Source organism: Mugil cephalus, chromosome 19 (assembly GCF_022458985.1).
Source record: "Mugil cephalus isolate CIBA_MC_2020 chromosome 19, CIBA_Mcephalus_1.1, whole genome shotgun sequence".
NCBI classification, from domain to species: Eukaryota; Metazoa; Chordata; class Actinopteri; order Mugiliformes; family Mugilidae; genus Mugil; species Mugil cephalus.
In genome coordinates this window covers 14,542,619-14,563,641 of record NC_061788.1, presented here as the reverse complement: position 1 = coordinate 14,563,641, position 21,023 = coordinate 14,542,619, and the positions used below count along the sequence as shown (strand labels likewise).

The window sequence follows — 21,023 nt, the reverse complement described above, 5'->3', positions numbered from 1 at the left end:
GTATCGAATCTTAAACAATATCTATTGTATTGTATGGTATTGTGTGTGCATTCCTAATTCATAGCTTATTTTTCTTAATCGTATTTTATCGTATCATATATTATATCGTATCGTTCCTTATCTCATCGTATTGTCCACAATTGTATTACAACATGTTGTTTTTCATAATCTTGTTGTTCCCAATTGTATTCTATTGTATTGTATTGTATGCGTATTGTGTCATTTGTAATCATATCTTATAGTTCTTAATCATATCATATTGCATCACATCGTATCTCATATCATAATGTATTGTTTCTAATTGTGTCTTATTTTTCTTAATCGTATTGTATCGCATATCATAATGTATGGTTCCTAATTGTATCCTATTTTTCTTAATCGTATCGTATCGTATTGTATCGTATCGTATCATATTTCCTATCATAATGTTTTGTTCCTAGTGGTATCTTGTCTTTCTTAATTGTATCGTATCGTATTTCATATCATAATGTATTGTTCTGAATCGTACCTTAACATATTGTTACCAATAGTTATGGTGTTCCCAATTGTAATTTATTATACAACATTTGTTGTATGGTACCAAATTTATCGTCTGTAATGCGTCATTCTAAAATACACCTTATTGCTCTTAATCATATCATAACACATCGCATCTCATGCGATGTTATACTGTATCATTCCCGATCTTAACGTATTGGGAATAGTTGTATCGTATTGACGTATTGTTACAAATAGTCTTGTGGTTCATATCGTACTTTATCTCTTGCATGGCATTGTATTACATTATATTCCTCCTAACTGTACAGCTGTTATTCGCATTGTATTGTTCCTAATTGTATTGCCTTGTCTATGGTATTGTATGTTGTATTGTATCATATCCTGCTTCAATAGTATCGTATTGTTTCTAAAAGCCATGCGTCATTGCATATTGTACCATTTCTAACAGTACCACATTGTGTTGCTCCCAAGTGTATGGCATCACAGCGCGTTGTACCGTCCCTAATTGTTTTCTCTTTCTCCTCCCAGATGGATGTTTAATAAATGAAACCATTTCTTTAAAATACCACACGACGTCGTGCTTATCGCGCTCGCCCGTTCGACCGCCAAAGACCGAAGCTCTGAGCGCTGGGTTCCAGCTCGAATTCGATCAGCTTGACAAACTCCTGAAAAGTGACCCATCCTGCTGCTGCATTTGCTCCTGGGAGCAGGTGCCTCTGATGGTGGCCGCCGAGCCTCACCAGTTAATTAACACCACTCAAGTGTGTCAAGAGGGGGGAAGAAAAATGACCGCCCTTAGTGGTGCCACGGCTCGGCCCGCAAGGCGTGACAAAAGGGGAACGCCGGGGGAATAACAATGAATCTAAGCTAACATGATAATAAATTATGAGGAGTGTATTGAAAAGCATGGCAGAAGCACAGGAACGCAATGGAAGTCGGGTTTGTGGACGTCATGTTGGGACACGGCACAGAAACACACGCTTGTGAATGGAATGACGGGCAACGTCAAGTCAGATGAACGTCTTCACCTGCAAATTTTGTAACACAAAGTAGGTCTGGAAGCCCTCTGTTGGGAAATGATTACGCTCCGGCAAAAATCTTCCTGGCCAATGGAATGACTTGGGCAGTGTTTATGTGGTGATGGACAGAAGAGGTTTTGCTTTTTAGAACTATCCAATACTATGGCTTCAATTCAAATCACACCCCATAATAAGGTCATATGCTCTATGTAAGGCCTCGGCTCATTTGATTTCTATTGACAGTTATAATTATGTGCTTGCTTGAAAAAACAAAAAAGTGCAGGTCTATGTAATCATAAACCACACTTGGATGAGCGTCTTGTGTGACTGACACGATGCGGTTTACGTTCCCGCTGAACAGCAGAGAGAACATGCCCAAGAACATCGGCGAGATAAGGTGCAGCTACCAGATGGTGTCTGAAAGCTGCCGTGTTACCATCATCTGTCTTCAAGCCCGGGCTCCCTTTCAATGACACTAAATAATTACACGCTCAGCCCACACAGTCACAAGACGGAGCACCATCCCAAATAATCCGTCTGAGCGGGAATTGATGTGACCACAGTTCGCCAGTCAAGTCTTTCGGATTCTTTAATTTTTCTACAAAAATATTTTACATTAGAAAACACAGCTTGAAATATACACAGTCCACTTGGTTTGCAGTAACCATGGAACAGCTCAGCTCAAATATATGTGTCTATATTTAAATTGTAGGTAAATATATCAGCAACGATAAATCTGGTTGCCGTCTCAGAAAGTCTGCCACGGACTTCGCCAGCAGGGGGTCGGGCTGCTTTAGGAAACACTCCGTGAGCTGTGAATCTGATCAAAGCGATATGGACTCACAATCTATCCATATTTATTACAAAAAATAAAAAAGAAGAAATACAACAAACCAATACTAGCGCTGATAACGGCGGGGAATGCTTCTAGTGAAAACGGATTTCTGTGGAGATGTGGGAAACATTTCTTCAAAGAGTATAGCGAAGGATGTAAGCAAAGGTGACGCGTTAAGCATCACGGAGAGTTTCGGATTTTAGCTTTCTCTTCAACATTCGTTTGTCTGGCTTCCCAAATCCCACAGAGCTCTTTTCTTCTTGTAGCTGCGCTGGGTGGTATTTACCTATCTTCCTCCGGATGCCATTCATCTATCTGCAGACACACCATTCATATGTCAACATCCCATGGGGCCACTCATCTGTAAACCCATCTATCTACACCGCACCCCAGGGTACTTTATACCTGTCTGCCTAGATACATGTCAGGGTGTCAGTCAGCTGTCTAACAGCATCTTCATCCCAGGATGCCATTATTTGCTCTGGCTTCCTTTCCTCTAGGACCTGTGGACTGAAACCAGGACCATGACGGGCATCATGTTATTAACTGTCTACTGTCTGTGGATTAGGAACATTGGGAGACAGTTAGAAGGCTGTTGTTTAAAGCAACAGGAAATACATCTCTTCATCTTCCTGCTGAGAACTAGGTAAGAAGATCGATGCTCACTGATTTCCAACAAAGTCTGATTACTGGTACCAGTTTCTGTAATGATTAAACAAACATGATAATGTGGTAAGTAGTGCACTTTAGAAGTTGATGATGGGTGGGTATCCTTGTTTTTGACCAGCAACCACCTACCTGTACCCCGTTTTGTCCAGCCCCTAAGCTAAGCTAAGCTAAGCTAAGCTAAGCTAAGCTAAGCTAAGCTAAGCTAAGCTAAGCTAAGCAACTACTTGCTTGATTTACAGGACAGATATGAGCATCATCAATGTTCTCATCTAATTCTCAGCAACCACACTAGAACCCATGAAATGTCTACTGCTAGTATTCATTTAAAGAGGCAATCGCAAAGATTTCCATTGACATGAACATCTGTTGAGTCTACTTACCGCCAGATCAGGTAACACAGTGGTCACTGAGATAACGAACAAATGATATAACAAGCAATTATCACAAATCTGTACGATTATGAGCTGAGTGTCTTACATTCCCAGACAAAACGCTGCGTCGAGTGATTGATAATGCAATTAACAGATATCTGGATGTAAACGCGGGAGGCTTAATGCTCAACAGCTGGCGGGTCCAGACTCTGCTGCAGCTTTAAAAACCTTTCACGAAAAAACACAGGAAATGTGATGTGTTTTGTTTGTTTTATGGGACAGTGACAATGTTTCTGTCATTTCGTATGCACATCGGGCAAATCTGAGGGGAGTAATGGAATATGACGGTGCAGTCGCAGTGAGCCGTTAGATGAAGAGCTGCAGACTCCTATTTCTTTCTTAAAACAATAATAGTTTGCTTCGCGGACCCTGGAGAATAGTATAAACCACAGCAGCAGTCACCACCAGTGTCGCCAAATCAACACGGACTTAAATCTTTGACACTGCCACTTTAAGGATGCTGCACAACTTCCTCCCTACATCCATTGTTGCCGTAATCGTTTTTACACGTAAACTGCCTTAACCATTGGTTCTGTTTGTTTACCGCTGTCTTTCGTGTGAACATGTGTTTGATGAGTTCCACTGAGTTAGCCGTCCGATAGGATATGATGCAGTTTAGCTATTCAGAAAGAAAAAAAAAAGTAAGAGATATAAACTTGTGGTTCTGTGTAACTGAACTTGTATGGTGCACCCATTTCTTCCAGATGTATCCTAAATTGACCGGATGACAAGGGTACATGTGCTACCCATACTGCAAGGCGCTTAAGATGACCATCAGATGGCATGTGAAATAAATAGCAGAAAAATAATAGCAAAAACATACCAATTGATATTTATATGAACAAAACTTTCCAGTTTGTATTTAGGCTGAGCGTCCTCTGACCCTCCAGCAAGGAGTCTCTGTCTCTCTCGCACTCAGCTCGAGAACTTTGCTTTAGCATCATAGCAGTTCGGAGCGGAGGGTCAGCGTGAGCGTCCAGAGAGGAGGCAGCAGCCAAACGGGAGACGGAGAGAGGCGGGCGCCCAAGGGCGAGGCCGTGTCAGAGGTGCAGGAGCACACCTCGTACCCGTTCTCCGCGTGGTCCGGGTGATGGTGCACGTTGACTCGCGTCTCTGTGCTTTTCTGATCCGTGTCCGGAGAGTCCGACTGCATCTCGGTGCACAGCAGCCAGTCCTTGGCGATGAGGCGGGGGTATCCCGCCTCCGCCTCCATGTCGCTGCCCGGCACTCGCCAGTACTCCTTTCCCTTGAAGAAATAGGACGAGCCTTTGGAGAGAAGAAGAAGAAGGAAAAAAAAAGTGTTAAAGAGGATGTATTTTAGCGTAGCGTGAAATATTACTACAGAACAACAGGGAGCAAAAAACAATGAACAATACTAAGCTGCACATTAAAGGGGGGGACTTTGTTTGGGGCCTGCAGGCTGACAAGAAACAAAACTTTTTGTATAAAAATGATTCAAACAGAAATATATTAGCAAGATAATAGACGAGTTTCCGATGTGTGCCATTAGTGAGATTCAAGGAAATGGCCCAAAATGATTAAGAGTTTTACGAGGAAACCAAAATGAAAAGTTGTTTTCGTGCCTAAAACTGCATAATCCACTAAAGTAATGAGTGGAAAATGTTCATTACCCCGAGAATAATATGTGCCCGTTAGCCCATAGTACATAATGGGTTATTTTCTCCAGTGATCTGGTCAGAAGGCTGGGTTTTTAGAAAGGCAGAGAGGTTTTGCATTGAGCCGGAATAAACACCCGTTTTTAGTCCAGGCAGCTCGCACGTTTGCGTGTGTTTTTAAGACCGTATAATGAATGCTGGTAATGAAATCAGGCTCTGTATTTGACGTGTGTGTGGAGCTCCAGTGTGGGAATGACGCGGTGACAGCTGACGGAGGAGCAGCCTGATCACTTTGGTTGTGAAATAACACGTTGTCACAGCCAGAATACGCAAGGAGAAAAAAAAAATTCTCCTAATCATATTCTGTGATTGATCGATAATAGTGAGTAAATGTTATATTAACAGTTAGCTGGCTAAATAAACTACCATCATTTCTTATTTTTTAATATATATTTTGAGCTTTTAGCCTTTAATGGAAGGCAAGTGAAGACAGACAGGAAATGAGAGGCAGAGAGGGGGCAAACAACACACAGGAAAGATCACCCAGTGCAGGACTCAAAACAGGGAACTAGCAGCTTCAACACATGGGGGCGGGTGCTCTACTCAGTGAGCCAAACACCACCAGATTTACACAATATTAGGAAGGGAGTCGTAATGTTATGCCTGACCGGTGTAAGTCTTTATGACATTGCTGAAACTTGTTTGTATTTTTTTTTTACCCCTGGCAAGCTTCCTTACCCGTCTTCTGAAAAAGACAAATGTATAACTGAAAATATGGATGTTCCTCTGCCGGTTCCTCACATTTGGTTCCCCTCCAGGTTTGCACTATCCACCCCAGTTCTCTCCTCCTCCCACCACGGGTTTATCCATCTGTTAAACCTGTGATTTTTCTTTGGCCTATCCTCACCGCTGTTCACCCCGAGTTGTAACCTTGCCGGCTTCGTTTTTCTCCGCTGCTTCTCTCTCGCCGTCCTCTTGTCATCCCGTAGAAGCAGCCTAGAGGCAGACCAAGGCTTTGATGTAGCTCCAGTTCCATTGCTCAAAGGTGAGCGCGCGACATATGTGAGAATCTGTGTTTTTGTTTATGTAAAACGCATGCATTTCTTTGTGTCTTTCCAAAAAATGTGGGATTTAGCTGGAAAGCTGTGTGGCGTATTTTGTGCATCCTTTCTTGTTTTTTTTTGGCCCGTTTCCACACATCACGGAGCTTGGAAACGGGACCCCCTAAGCTGGCGAAAACTCAAGACACAACAGAGACTTCTAAACACCTGACAGGGTAAAGAACCTCCGCGTATTCAGGTGGGAGCTGCTGCAGAGGAGAGGGGTGACGTGGCTTACTCCCGCTGAGACCAGCCTGAAATAAAGACTAAGTACCTCCGGCTAATTAGTTGTTTTTGTGCCAGTTTTAACAAGTACAAGTGCTTTATCAAAGCCTAACCTAGACAGCCAACTGATGGAAGGATCCTTTGGAGGAAATGTGCCTTTTGAGTCTTTCCAAAACAAGTTAAAGTAACTATTATCGATCACTTTGGAGCAGTCAAACAGCCTGACATCCGCATTCAGCCTGCCATAATTTGCTTGGGAACGGCAGCAACCGTCCTCCACTGGTGAAAAAGACTCCAGATTTGAAACCGTTACATGTCAGCATGACATTGATAAAATACTTGTGATTCTCTGGAAGACATGGCCACAATCAAAGCGTTTATTTCTACAGACATTCAAACAAAAACGAAAAGAAATTGATAAAAAGTCTCCATAAATGCACCAGAGGAGTGCCATTTGTGCTCCACACGTTTAAAAGCAGAGCTAAGGAGGCCACACCCTCCTGAAAAGCACAGTCTTCTCTGATTGGTCAAAATTAGTACACTCCCCCTCAGTGCAGGATGAGTCACTGAATCTTTTTCCAGGAAATTTGAACAAAAAAAGTCTTAAATCTTATCAAAATACATACAAAACCTATTAAAAACAACATTTCAGTGATGTATGGTATATCAGTACACATCATATTATACTTTATGGGTACTGCCAAGTATCTGCCTCGCATATGGATGTACCTCACCTTTTCTTTATTTTTAATGACTATTTGCAAATGCATCGATAGCTTAAATTAACAGCAGCATTCTTGATGTATTCAATATATCAGTTCATTTCGTGACTAATGACTGTAAGTGCTAATTACTGCTGACAACTGCCTTATTGATTCATCCAATATTTTTCACTTGTAAAGACTGGTAGCGCAATTCCCGTACGCCCCGTACGCCGCGCAGTGATTAAATCGAGTTACGGAGAAGTTCAAAACTTTGAATTTAGCCACAGTCTAAATCCCATTAATCTTATTAATGAAAGTTTGGAGTTTTAACGGTGAGAGAAGCATTAAAACTAATAAATTGCAGTCAGCAGTGTAGCGTAGATATTTGGTTTGTGAATAAAAGCGGTGAAAAGTGGAGGGGGGGCAGATGAATCAACTGTCAACATTGCATATAGTAATAAAAACCTACTCTGTGCATCTTAACAGGTCCTATAGTCAAATCCAATTCCTTTTGATTTATTTTCCAAGACGGCAATAACAATACCTCAATGGGTAATGCCATGCTAATGCCACACACCATCACAGAGGGCCAGCTGTGGGGCTGACACGCACATACATGCATATTTTCCTGCTCGAGTGAACAGTATGTGCAGGTTTTATAGAACGTACTCGACGCTTTATGGGATGTAAAAGACCAGAAGGTTTTATGGGCGCAGATGTACACAGTCTGTAAACATTACTGACATGGCACATTCGGGGCGTGACACGGCCCAGTAATGCCCACATTACCGCACCAGCTCCCCCCCACGAGGGGAGGTTAGGAGAAAGTTTATAGGGAGGTGAAGGAGAAGTAATCAGACACACTACATCCAACACACACACACTAATTGAATAGTACAAACGACGACTTGGAGCCCATGCATTTTATTAGCGTATCAGTTATTTTGTGTGTGAATATCACTGTGTACTTTTTTTTTTAATGACTAGGCCAACTAAACTAAACTTTGTCACCACATTAAAATTCTATTATTCGCACACAGACGACATTGAAAAAGCAAAATCCGTTCAAAAAGACTCACTCCTTCATAACTCCTGTGAATGTCCGTGTTCTTTTAAATGTTATTCTGACATTCAGGAATATTCAAAGAATGTGTCTTGTACCGGAGCAGCCTTTCCAAACACGTCAGCTTGTTAATTAGAAACTCTCAACAAAGGCAGGTGAAGCCCGCGTCACAGACGTCTGAGACCTGATATTAATATCCACTCCGTCTTTCACACAGCTTATAAGGTGTTTCGCGCGGGGTCTAGCAAAGCCCATTTGTCACAGACTTCCTCTGCATAAACAAGGAGCACTTCTGACTCGGTTACATATGAACGCTGCTGACTGATGAAAGATCACAATGGGCTGATTTATGTTTGACAAAGGTAATGAGCCACTGGTGATGACTTCTTCAAGTGTGCTCGGTCAGCGGTCGGCCATGTGCCACAAAAAAAAAAAAAAAAGAAAATACGAGCCAATTTGCAGCAGTTTGCAGAAAGCAACACTTATGCCGTCCATCTGTTTTCAGAAATGTCACAGACGTTAATCAGATTCTGGAACCAGACTGATTACACACAAACAGAAGTAACCATGCTGCCACAATGAAACATTGTTCACGCTTAGCAACTGGGTGACAACAGATGAGCACGCCGCTCTCGTGAAGAATGGAGTGTCTTGGCGGTGGTCAGCGTGAGAAACGCTATCAGCGGAAAACATGCCGGCTGTGGTCGGTGTGAGGTTGTTCATCACGCACGCAAGTTTAAGGAACAATTCTAATGTCCTAGCGTAGGTGCTGCACGGTAAAAAAGAATTCCTCAATGAATTAAATGGATTAAAAACTTGACGACTATGCCTATATGTCCAACGTATGGGATTTATCGCCAGAAATTGAATAAAATAAATATATAATAAATAAGCTTTTAATATCTATACAGTCTTTTTTTTTCTTTTTTTTACAGTAGTAGTTTAGAAAAACCCTGTTTTTTACAGGCGGCCTTTTATGCATTGATATCTGTTGTTCTTCACATTTGGAAATTCACTCATTCATTTTGTGTAACCACTTGGCCATGGGAAGGACATATTTTACATACTATTCTAAATAAATCATATAGATCATTAAATGCAGATATTTGTCATTTCTGCACATGGAAGTATAATGGCAAACTGTAAGCATGATGTTTTTCTGTAATGAAATCACTAAAAAACCTTAAAACTGCATTAACTGTTGAACCTTAAATTAGAAGTTAACAGAAGACTCAACCAACTTCACAAAGCAATTGTCACCTGTCATCTCAACCAACGAGTGAGAGCGAATTCAACTATAAAGCTGTTAAGATGCAGAAGAACATGCGCATAAAACATATGTTGCCAGACTAGAATATCTGCCTTTAGGGTACATCTATATGATTCAGTCAGTGCAGTATGTAGTATGTGGTGAGGATTGTGTGGCATGAGAAACAGTGAGACGCTGTGAAGCTTGTGCTGATAGAAGGAACGGCTAAAAAGGTTGATGTTGGCTGCGCTGAGAGCTGTGTGTAACGTCCACGAATCCCCAAAGGGCGGAAAATCAACAGCTGCTTTCATGTCCTTTTCCTTTTTAATGTTGCAGTGGACCGCTGACGCTGACTGGCTGCTCAAAAGACAAACTTTACTTTTATCTCTGAGCAGCAACAGGCAGAGCAGCGTCAGAAGATGGATTTGTAGAACCGGCTCAGGATCGACCGCGAGACACAGATTGTGCTGAGGTTAATGCAACAGGAGCATTCTCCTTCTGGACCTCCTTGATTAGATCGGAGATGTTGTCATCCCCTCTTAGTGCTTTTCAAATGCTGTGCTCCTTGTGTATCGGACCGAGTCCGCTGAGCTCACTGTGGCAGCCTGGATTAATTGAGGAGACCAGCTTGCGGATTTGTAACACCCAACACGGCTCTGCGCTGTGTTTGCAGTGTAAAGGTCAAAGCTGTTGTTGGCAAGCTGAGATGCCAGTCTTACAAGCTCTTTCTGGTAGACTGACTCAGTGTCTGTGATCTAAAAAGTTTGTTGTCTGGAAACTTGAGCAGCCAGCATCCAAAAGGTCCCTTGGCAAGGCGAACACGCAGTTGTGCATTTCGTTTTTCGTAACCACAATTCAATTTTATGGGTCACTGATTAGTTATTATCTTGTATGTGCACATCCTATCTTCCAAGAGCCTATACAACAACTAAGTGTCTGTATTTTTGTGTTTCAGTGTGTGCACAAGAGTGCAGCAAGTTCACTTGAATGATAAAACACATATGTTTCAAGAACTCTAAAAGCAGTTGCTGGGCCCCAGAATATCCTGAAAATGTTTACAAAATGTATCAGCAGGCATTAGAGTTGTTTTGAGAAGCCGATTTATCAGGCAGTGCTGAAGGTCTAAAATGTCCACTTACACCACAGCATGTTTTGATATCATAGTTTGCCGTCTTGGATCCTGAGCCAAATTCTTTTGAATGATCCACATACCGTCGTATGAATCTGCCTTTGCGTAAGGAAGTATGTTTACGGCTTGTTTTAAAGCTAATGTCATTACATACACAAAAGACATTCTGACCGTTCAGTGAATGACCTGCACAGTTACAGCTAACAGTTTCTACTACTCACCATCGGACCACCTCATGCCGTCATCCAGGTTTGTTGGCAGCCCTTTCCAAAGCGTGCTGTCTTTCGGGTAGCCCAGGTCCATGCGTCTCAAGTGGTCATCGTAGCGCCAGTAGTGGTTGTCCTTGAAGAAGTAGGTTTTGTCGTTGTGGAGCCAAACAAAGGCTGCATCCACCGCTTCCACCGGCAGGCCAAAGTCACTGATTGGACGAGGGTAACCCTCTTCGACGTTATTGTCTTTAAACACCCAGTACTTTAAACCTGGGTAACGGAGAGTCGGAGTCAATCAACAAGGTGAAATACACAGTGGTTATTTAGAGTAACTTCTTATCTAGTAATTTCAATTTACCTTTGAAAAAGACTATTTTGTGGTCCCCGGGCCTCTCATACACTGCGTCCACACTGTCCAGATTGGGGGGGAGGCCCCTCCAGAAACGATGAATCTGAGCCGGACGAAGAGACACCAGGTGCTTCTCTCGTGTTAGTCGCCAGAAGTACTTCCCTGTGAGAGACGGGGACAGGACTGAGGAGCTGTAGGAGCTCGAGGGAACCCATGTTTAGTTTGCATGCAGCGTTTGGTAAGCGCCCAGCATGCTGTGTCTTCATCAATCATATCCCCAGACAGAGCCCAACTCTACATCAGCAGGGCTGCTAGAATAAACTGAAGGTCAATGTAATTTTAATTTTGTACATAGTTTGTGTTGTTTTGTTACTCAGTTCTTCCTGTGATGAAAAGAGTAGGGGAAGGTCTGGTGGTTTTCGTGGACGAGCTTGAGGAAAGGTTAGAACCTTAGTTGGCAAACATCATGTACTCTTATATTATCTTAAAGTAATCCATATTATCAACGATGTTTTGGAGATTAAAACTCTTAATTTGTGCACATACTAAGCATACTGCTTAATAAGCCAGAAGGATCAACTGCATGATCTGCAGGGTTTACACAGGCCATTACAGAACCATTTCGTTTAGACTGCAGAATACGTGATAGTGTGGGAGTTTGTGTTGCGGCCCCTTAGAGCCACATGACTCGGCTTTTTATTGATCACTGGTGCCTCAACTCCGTGTCCCCCGTTCCTTAATCATTCTCCCTTTCTGCATTTCCTTCTTTTTCTCTCTTACTGTCACCGCCTATTTATCTGTCTGCCTCATTTAACCTCAGAATAAAGAGCAGACTTGTTAAACTTCTTCGGAGGTTCCCTGCGACATCTCTCTGAGACGCGAGAACACTGTGCATCCTTTGATCACTAAGTGGAAAACACGGATGAGCCAGTCACATCAAGCCGCGGTGGGGGAAACCAGCTGATTACCATCAGAAAATGCAAGTCATCGGTTTGTCATCCTAGGACAGGACGCTTCAATCAGGCCAAGAGGTTTTCAGCAAAACTTTCCACTGAATTAACCTTTATTGATTGTCCAGGAGAAGTGAGCTAAACAAAGCAGTATAACCATTATCTGTCAGAGTGCAGGATGAACTGATAGTTAAGAGAATAGGCATCAGAGACTGTATGGAGGTGATTAATATTATAATATAATATATAACTACAAAAAGACACAAAGAAAAAGCTCTTAAAGGCATACAAATTACACCCAATAGTCACAGAACAATGATGCGCATTAGCAGTGCGTGAGGTTGAGTTTTCAATCTATCTCTAAGTGTAATCCCGGGATTAGTCCTTGAACCATTTGTTGTTCTATGGTTTTACAAATTCTCTTGGTCAACATTTACCTCAGGCAAATGCACCCTTGTATGCAGACTATTTATTTTATTTATCGCAGGCTGATATAACCAGAGGTTTGCCTTATATAACCTCCGAGAAGAAATCATGACTAAACTCCATATGTACCAAAAATGAAGACGAAATAGTTTTTATCTTTGAAGCAAGGCTTGCTTCTCTTGCTTTTCTAGGCAAAGCCTTGATTCCAGTCCTTTCTCTCCTCATTTTGACTTCTCAGCACCTCCATTCCCTGGATACTGTATGTAATGGAGCTCTAGGATTCATTAGAAACAGTAAAGCTCTAATGATCCTCCCTAACCTCGTGTAAATTAAAACACTGAATTATAGTCATTGTTATAGCCACTCCTGGGTTACATCAACCTATTTATACAGTACAAAGTACACAGAACAAAAGAGTGAAAAGGCCTTTTGTGAAAATCTAAAGGATGTGTACCAGTTATTTATACAAGGTTAATTTGACTAATTCGTTTTTAGTAGGGCTATAACTTGGCCCAACTCGTAATCGGGGAAACAGGAAGTTCTTCTAGGTTTCTACTAGCCTCTGAATGTGGAAAGCGGCAACTGGGCATCAACCAAGAAAACACCTTTGAATGTGATGGTGTTTTGAATGTGACCAATGTGATTTCTATGTGACGAGTGTGACTGAACTCCAGTAAAAGCGCTTCTTTGTTGAAACCCTCCAGGGGTCTGTCCTGTAATCAGTCCACATTCCAGATTCAACCAACCTCAGCTGCAGGTGTTTCCACAAAGCACCTAAAAATTTTCTATAAAACCACAGTAGCTTTGACCAGCACTCGTATACCTTGCTACTTTGACTAAAAAATGGTAAACATGGTACTGGTACTAGTCAGCTTCCGATCTTGGATCCCCGTTATACATCACTGTGCATTTAGATCTCTGCTCTGTCTTTATTATTATAAATTCCAGTTTCTAACTATTAATCATTACATACCCCAACAGTATTAATAATAATAACGCCCAGTCCTAATCATGTCAAAGCTACCTTGTGTAGAGACCCCTCATGCATAGAGACTCTCTCGTTCGTTGTCTCCCTTTAGGTTTGAGTACCTTTGAAAAAGAAGGCCTCTCCTCGTATTTGGGCCACGGCATCAAAGTGCGTGGTACATCTGTCTGGGGCATCACGCGCCAGCCTGAGAGAGATGGAAGAGCCGAGAGGAAAGTTGGAGCAAGAATGAAAGAAAAGTTAAGAAGAACAGAAGACTGAGCTGGGAAAACTTGTTCAAACACCAAGAAGGATTTTACATTCAAACATTCATCATATTCTGAACGCTGAGCATCTGAGGCTGCATATATGTAACCGAACAACGCTAAAATAGTCCTTCGTCATGTACAGTATGCAGCCCAAGTACAAAGCCATCCGCATCCAGAACAAAACAACTCTTTTATAATTGCACTCACCCACCGGGAGATTGTGAATGTGTGCAGGCATGTGCATGTGTTTCCTTCAATTAAACAGGCTAAACCTTGGGTGAAACGTTGTCACGCTGACATGGTGAGGTCTTCCAGTGCATTTATCCCCAGGGCTAATAAGTGATTTAAAGCACTGACGTGGTCCGCCTGCCAATGATGAAGCCATTAGCACCACAGGCCTGCCACTGTGAGTGGGAGGCCAAGAGCTCTCTTATTATCAACAAAGATCTCTATTCAGAGCGCTATTAACCAGACACCGCTGCCTAGTGGTCAGCGTTTCTGACACTTGTCAAGCATAATGTAGCTTTTCTATGCATCGCGGCCAGATGGAGGTGGTGAAAAATGAGTAATGAAAACAGCAAAAGGCCAACACTGGTGATGGGAAGCTGGTTTGATATGGCTGCTGTGTTTTTAAACGTGCGTGTCTGACAGAAGGTCAAGGCAGGTCCTGTTGCTACTGTAGTTTGGAGTACAGTTTAGTCTCTCCCTGAGCAACCTGCACTTAACCCGTTTCATCAGTTTAAGAGGTGTTCAGGGGACCACCTACATGTCTTTATACGGTATAAAACAACCTATAAAGATACAGTGAAGGTAAAACTTTAGTATTATTGTATTGTGTTAAACTGGTTTCTTTGACCTGGTCTTGTTTGTGTTCCTTCCATAGACAAAAAATGGGCATACAAGGTTAGCCGGATAGACCGAGTACCGCCACAGATGGTGATAGCCAGCGGTTGACCTCCCACCTAATTTCACATCTTATATTCCCCCTGGCACGAGTGGCTCATCAGAATGGTTCTGGCTGCGAATGCAGGGACAGCTGTTACCATTTTTCCTGATGTCTGCAAAACCTTATTTCCACACAAGCCACCTGAATCTTCAGTGTCATTTCCACCAGCCTCACATTTCCACGACAAATTGGCGTCACAAACAGGATTTCAACAGGACAACGACTGGTCAGTGCAACATTGATTTCTTTTGCTACTGACTTGATGCAAATCTGAAACTAATAAAGTAATTGGAATCAACTATTCTCTAACCCACATTTAGCAGATGTTTTGCTTTTCAAACCACTTTAAAGGTCTTTCATAAGATTTCTCAAGTGCTCGTTTACAACTTGAGGGTCGATAGATCGCTTCTTCCAACTGTGGCTTTCAGTTCTTTACAAATCTTCAGTTGTAATAACACTGGGGAACGATCCACTGTCCATTCTCAGAGGTCAGCTTTTATCTACAATGAAGCTTTCACTGATTCTTATTCTTCTTCCATTTCAACTATCCTTATGTTCAAAATCACCTTTTTCTACTTCTGTGTCCAATGAGGTTGGCTATGGTCCCAAGGACCTTCCACTTTCTTATAATATTAGTAGCTGTAGTCACAGGAACAAGAGGTACTTGGTGCCGTAGCCTTGACCTTCACCATTCTTGACGTTTATTTTCTTTACCTCCTCGGATTATACTCCTCTTTCTCTTGCCCTGGCTTAATGCAGCTCACACAGTGACACAAACAGCAAAATGAGTACTCTTGTCTGTTCAAAAAGGCCGAATCCAGGCGTGTGAGATTAAACACAAGGAGCTGCTTGAAACGTCACAATAACCCATGAATCACCACTTTCAAAGCTTGTTGTAGCTTGTCAAATATCGCTTTAGTGGTGTGGTGGATGCTAACACAGAAGTCCCAGAAACACATTATAACAATAATATTACAAAGATGTTTCCTGGAACATGTGATGCAATAACAAGACCTTTGAATCCAGGCTGTCATTCAAAATTCACTTCGGCTTGATTTTCAGTTCTGTCTGGTTAACATGCAACATAGTAGGTCAGTGGGTCTGGAAAGCCTGAGCCAGATGCTGCCCTTCTTTTAAGAGTAGCCATGGAATGAAAATCGGCACCGATACCGATTGTCCTCAGAGGGATGGTTCTTAATGATGCTGATAAAGCTCATCTTTCCTGTAGTGCCACTGTCATGTCAGGGGGAGCATTTTAAAATCAACCACAGGGGACGACACTCGGCCATGCCACCCCCCTCCCAGTGCACATCCACAAATTGTGTTAACAAATTCACATTCATGTTCCAAGTGATTGCCTATCAAGCGTACCCATTCAACGCTTCCGCTTTATCAAGGTGGGGAACACATGGGAATATTGTGGAGTATCTCAACTAACTGGATTAAAACTGAGTTTACAAGTTTGATCAAGTCAACTGGAGCATCTGAGCACCTCACGGTGAGACTAAGAGTACAAGAAACTAGTAACAAGTAAACTGTTGAAAGTAAAGTGTTAAAATGAACACATTTTGAACATGACAAGTTGTTGACAAAAGGACCCAAAAGCCAGAGTTGCGGCCAGAGTCACATGCCAGAGTTTGCCTTTGTGTATTCATCTATAGGGGAAGGTTATTACACCTCCCGGTTCTTCGCCTATACCACTGCAGTGGACAGAAAGACCAGAGGGATACGAGTGTGTGTGTGTGTGTGTGTGTGTGTGCTTGAGCTGGCCAGAAAGAGAAAACACAGAAGATGAAGCATTGTTTGTACCCAGGTTGAGGAGGATTAAATCAGTTGTTTGCAACTACCACAGATTTACTACTCACAGGAGTGTGGACCTGTTGTCAGGAAGGTCCAGCAGGACAGGAGGCTCAGCTGTCTGGGATGTGTCGCCCGGTGGATTTGTGTGGGACACAGAGTCTCTGACACCTGGGAGGATAAATGTGAATACATCTCAAGAGAACATCCAGAGTGGTTTCTTATTGTACCCATTCAAATGAGCGTGTTTTCCCCCAGGTAAATATGATGATCGGTCAGGTCCTTTCATTGTGTCTTCCTCCTTTGCTGCCCCGTCCTTCAGCATTCTTTCCCCTTTTTTTTATCATTAGTGCCTCCCTCCACACTGCTGTTCTCTATCAGGTAACAGTGTGATAAGGTCATGTGCCATAAAGAGGTCCAATTAACTCCACCCATGTTTTCATTAATCAATACCCTTAGTCTGCAGAACTCATTAATTCCTGCCTCTCTCCATCCCACACACACACACACACACACACAGAGAATGGAAAATGAGGCATCCTCATACCATAGAGCTGCCACACACGGACTTTGTCCTCATAGGGCAGATCATATTTCAGAGGGTCTCCCACAGGACCCTGGTAGTACGGCCTCATGATGGACTCCATGGCCGACGTGTGGACCAGGCCGATGGCGTGACCGAACTCATGGACCGCAACTGCAAACAGATCCATCCCGTGAGACTCTGAAAGAAACGGAGAGAGCGAGAAGGAAACCGTCACTGCAGCTCTTTACATGCGATTTCATGCGTGTTACACGCACGCCCACGCAGAATGGATCGTCAATGGGAATATTTACAACTTGCATTTGATTCACTTTTTTAGTTTGAGCTGGAAATAAAATAGCCCCCCACCCCCCCATCCTGGAAGCAGCTCTCCTTCTTATTTGTGGGGTGAATTAGTTTAATCAAAGAAGCAGCTAGAGAATTATGCACACGGCATATTTTGCTTCTCTACAAGAAAATGCTGTCCACCATGGTATTAAATTACTTACCAAGAAAACTGCACACTCAAATCTCAGACCCAGCTTCTCTTACCGTGTTCTCAGAAATTTTTAAATTAACCTGCAGCCTGTTGGGGGCACTGAGAGAAAACAACAACTTTGAAAGCATGAAGCAGCGTTATTTCCCCGTTCTAAACATCAAATCCTTTTACTTCAGTTTAACCTTCGCTACATCACCTTCAGCTTTGATGATCGCCTGCCTCAAGTTTGTGATTTATAGAACGGCTTTAGTTTGCGCGTTTATCCCCTTTTATGCGAGAACTCTATAGGTTGCAAGTTAAGAGGCGTGACACACCGCTCTGGTGGCTGTGAGTGTTGTTGGGAATGTGGTGTGGTGAGATAACTATGGTAATACAGCCTGAGCCTCTGGGCTGCCAATCAAAACCTAAGTGAGGGAAGACAACTACAGAGGCTGCCGGGCTATTAAAGCACATTTCCCTGGATGTTTGGCTAAAAAGAAAGGGCGAAGCTTCCAAAAACTCTTCGCCTGGCTCCGCTAAGCGAGACAAAACCTGGGGTTCCCAGATTTAGATTTTACAAAAACCGTGAGTGCTAGCGCGTCAAGCCAAGCTAGCTTAGAGTTCCTCGGTGGCTCGGATCAAGTCCGCATCCTGCGAACCTTACGCTGGCCTCGACTCGGGAACATCTCGGCGCCGCGCTCCGTCGAAAGACAAAGGACGGCTGCAGACGTGCGCCCGGGCTCACAGCACCTGGGATATTCAGGAGCCGAACGCGGCTCTCATCTACAAGAGCACGAGGCACAGAGAGAGGGAATAAAAGGAGGGATCGACGGAGAGGACAGGGATTCAGAACAAAGTAAGCACCATGTCATCGTATTTGCAGTCCATCTGAGGTTGACAGAAAAAAAAAAAAAAAAACTAGCAGCGCCTGCGGACAAAGTCGGAGCTGAGAGATTTGGCTGGATGAAAGAGATTCACTGAGTCAAACACCCATGGCATAAAGATAGAGAGGGGGGGAAGGTGCGGGAAAAAGAGAGTTTACAAAAATCATTACTGGCATGACGTCTGGGTAATATTTTCAACTAATGGAACTATTTCGAAGGTATCATAATAATTTAATATACAACACAGTCTCATTACTTTTGGCGCAGTAAATATACGGCGTATTAAGGGGCACTCCTTCTTCGGATATAGGATGACGCATTCGGAATGCTACAAACAGAGCCTCGCAGCCTCTGGTTAAAACTTTAATAAGGACGGTGTGCCATAAGGTAGATGGGGGGGAGAAAAAAAAAATCAGGAACACAACTTGCCAAGGGCTATTCTTTTCATCTGATGTGAATCCACGCAGTGTGACCCTGCATTACCTCGCGTCAAAATGAATCTGGGATCAATAGTTTTTATCCGAAAATGGATTTTAAAGTTTAAAACAGGTTGAGGCGCTGGGATGGAGCAACACTTTAATTTAAGAGATGGGGGGGGGGGGGGGGCACGACAATCATTGATTTTGAGTTTAACATTGGACGAACCGTCAAGGAGAAACAACCTCCCATTAGATATCCAACCCAGAAGTCATGCAGAGTGGCTTAATGTGGCCCGTGTTTAAGATTCGTGCCACTACGTAGGGAGATTGTCGGGGTGGTGTTTTGGAGTGGACGCTCATAGCGGAGACGACTGAAGCATCGCAACTGTCGATAGAGACCATGTTGTGGCACGACCTGTAAAACTGGCAGCGAAGCGCAAACGGCGAAATATTTGAAGCAGTTTTATCAGAAGATCGCTAAAGCTGCAACGGTCAGTGGGTGGTGTTCTCACTACAAACGAATCGCTACGAGGAGCGATTGCGTGAGGGCTCTAACCTGTCTCAGCTCGGGTTGATTTGGCCTTGAACAGAGCGCGATTGCCGTGTTCACACCAGCCAAAATGGACCGACCTGGAGGGGAAGCGCTTACGATCTCCATAAACGACAAAATAAGTGTGAAAGTACCCTCAGTTTGGGAATGTTTACAAAAATTACAACCTGTTCTGGGGATATCTGAAGCCACCGTCGACACAGTAGTTTCAACTATTACCCATATATCGTATCCTAAGTCTCATATCCTAAGTTTTTTTTTTCTGTTTTTAACAAATTCTAGCAAGCACTTTGGTATTTTTATTCATACACTGTAACAGTCAGTCCAAAAAATAAGTTAGTCAATTACGCTAGGCTAACGATATGTAGATTATTGGAGGGAAGCCTTTGTTTTAGCCCATGCTTCAGAACCTCAGACTCAAAAAGAAAACTGGCCATGATACCAATATTACTAACGAGGAATGAACTTGAATCTTTTTTATTTATTTATTTATTTAAAAAAAAATAGAAAAAAAAGAAGCTCCCAGAGAAATTAAAATTAGACTTTGAAATATTAATCAAAGTTAACTGAACTCCTCGTGGCCTCTGAGGAAAGGAGTGAATCCTAAATAGAACTTGAATTCCTCATCCCTCATTCATAAGTTATGGGGAAGCATAAAAATCTAAACATGTACCGAGCGCGACATGTGACAAAATGTTTGTGGGAGCTCACTGGTGAACGTCTCCGGTGTATGTTGTGGTGACACTGTTTCAAAAAAAATCACTGGAATGACTGCGCTGCATTTTTTATGGAGGTGTCCACAGAGAAGGGAAGATAATCAGCTAATAATACGCTACCCAAAGTACTGGGTGTTAGTTTCCCTTTCCAGCTAGTCACAGTGCATTTATAGACAACTCTGTGCTCTATGATTTTGTGTTGCAAAGGGAAATTCTGCACAAAGAGCTATTATGGCAAATCAAAATGAACACAGGGGTGGAAAGTCTGCATCAGCACCATGGGAATATTTAAATCTGTTAGATTAGGCAACGTGCCGTCTCTAGAAAATTATCCTGCGTAAGCTACTAGCAGGCTGTGGGGCTACTGTACAAAATAGGATATGCGAAGCAAATTAAATGAATATGTTTTCATTTTCGTGTTGGCGGTGGTGGGGCAGTGTTTAGCACTAACACCCCACAGCCAGAAGGTTCTGGGTTTGAACCCACCGACCGGAGTTTGCATGTCCCTCCAGGTTTTCTCCAGGTACTCAGGCCTCTTCCCATAGTCCAAAGACATGGTTGTTAGGTTAACTGGTGTTTGGCGACCTGTCCAGGGTGTACCTCTCACCCAAGGACAGCTGGGATGTGATCCTGCGACCCTCTCCAGGACCAGCGGTTGCAGAAAATTTTTCATTGTGCAACATATGATGCAACCTGTTGTTTTTCCACACCAGCAGACACAGAAAACATTCCCATACAGTGTGTTCTGAAAAGGGAAAAGCTACCACCAACAAAAAATAAAGTCATTCGGACACTCGGATACAACTTGTAATGTACTAAATCACCTCTCTAAAGCTGTAAGAATCAGTATTTTGATACTAGGGTTTTTCCTGTAACAACTAGTCTGGAGAGAATTATTACCCGACTCTGCAGTTTCACAGATATCTAGTTGTGGCTTTATGTTGTGCAACAATCAAACAACTGTTTTGTGGAACTAAAAGAATCCAGGATCATGCCACACACAGC

At 42.8% G+C, this 21,023-nt stretch overlaps 1 protein-coding gene across 1 annotated transcript in view; it reads right to left on the bottom strand.

Annotated features, from left to right (window-relative positions):
- Positions 1-2,088: 2,088 nt before the first annotated feature.
- mmp17a (matrix metallopeptidase 17a) overlaps positions 2,089-21,023 on the bottom strand; it is an 88,454-nt gene continuing 69,519 nt past the window's right edge. The window contains exons 5-10 of the mRNA XM_047570622.1: positions 16,996-17,172; positions 16,517-16,619; positions 13,562-13,644; positions 11,106-11,258; positions 10,760-11,017; positions 2,089-4,718 (exon numbers count right to left, since the gene is read on the bottom strand). Of these exons, the coding sequence (XP_047426578.1) occupies positions 4,393-4,718; positions 10,760-11,017; positions 11,106-11,258; positions 13,562-13,644; positions 16,517-16,619; positions 16,996-17,172 (1,100 nt within the window). The 3' untranslated portion in view covers positions 2,089-4,392. The remainder of the gene's footprint in view (positions 4,719-10,759; positions 11,018-11,105; positions 11,259-13,561; positions 13,645-16,516; positions 16,620-16,995; positions 17,173-21,023) is intronic.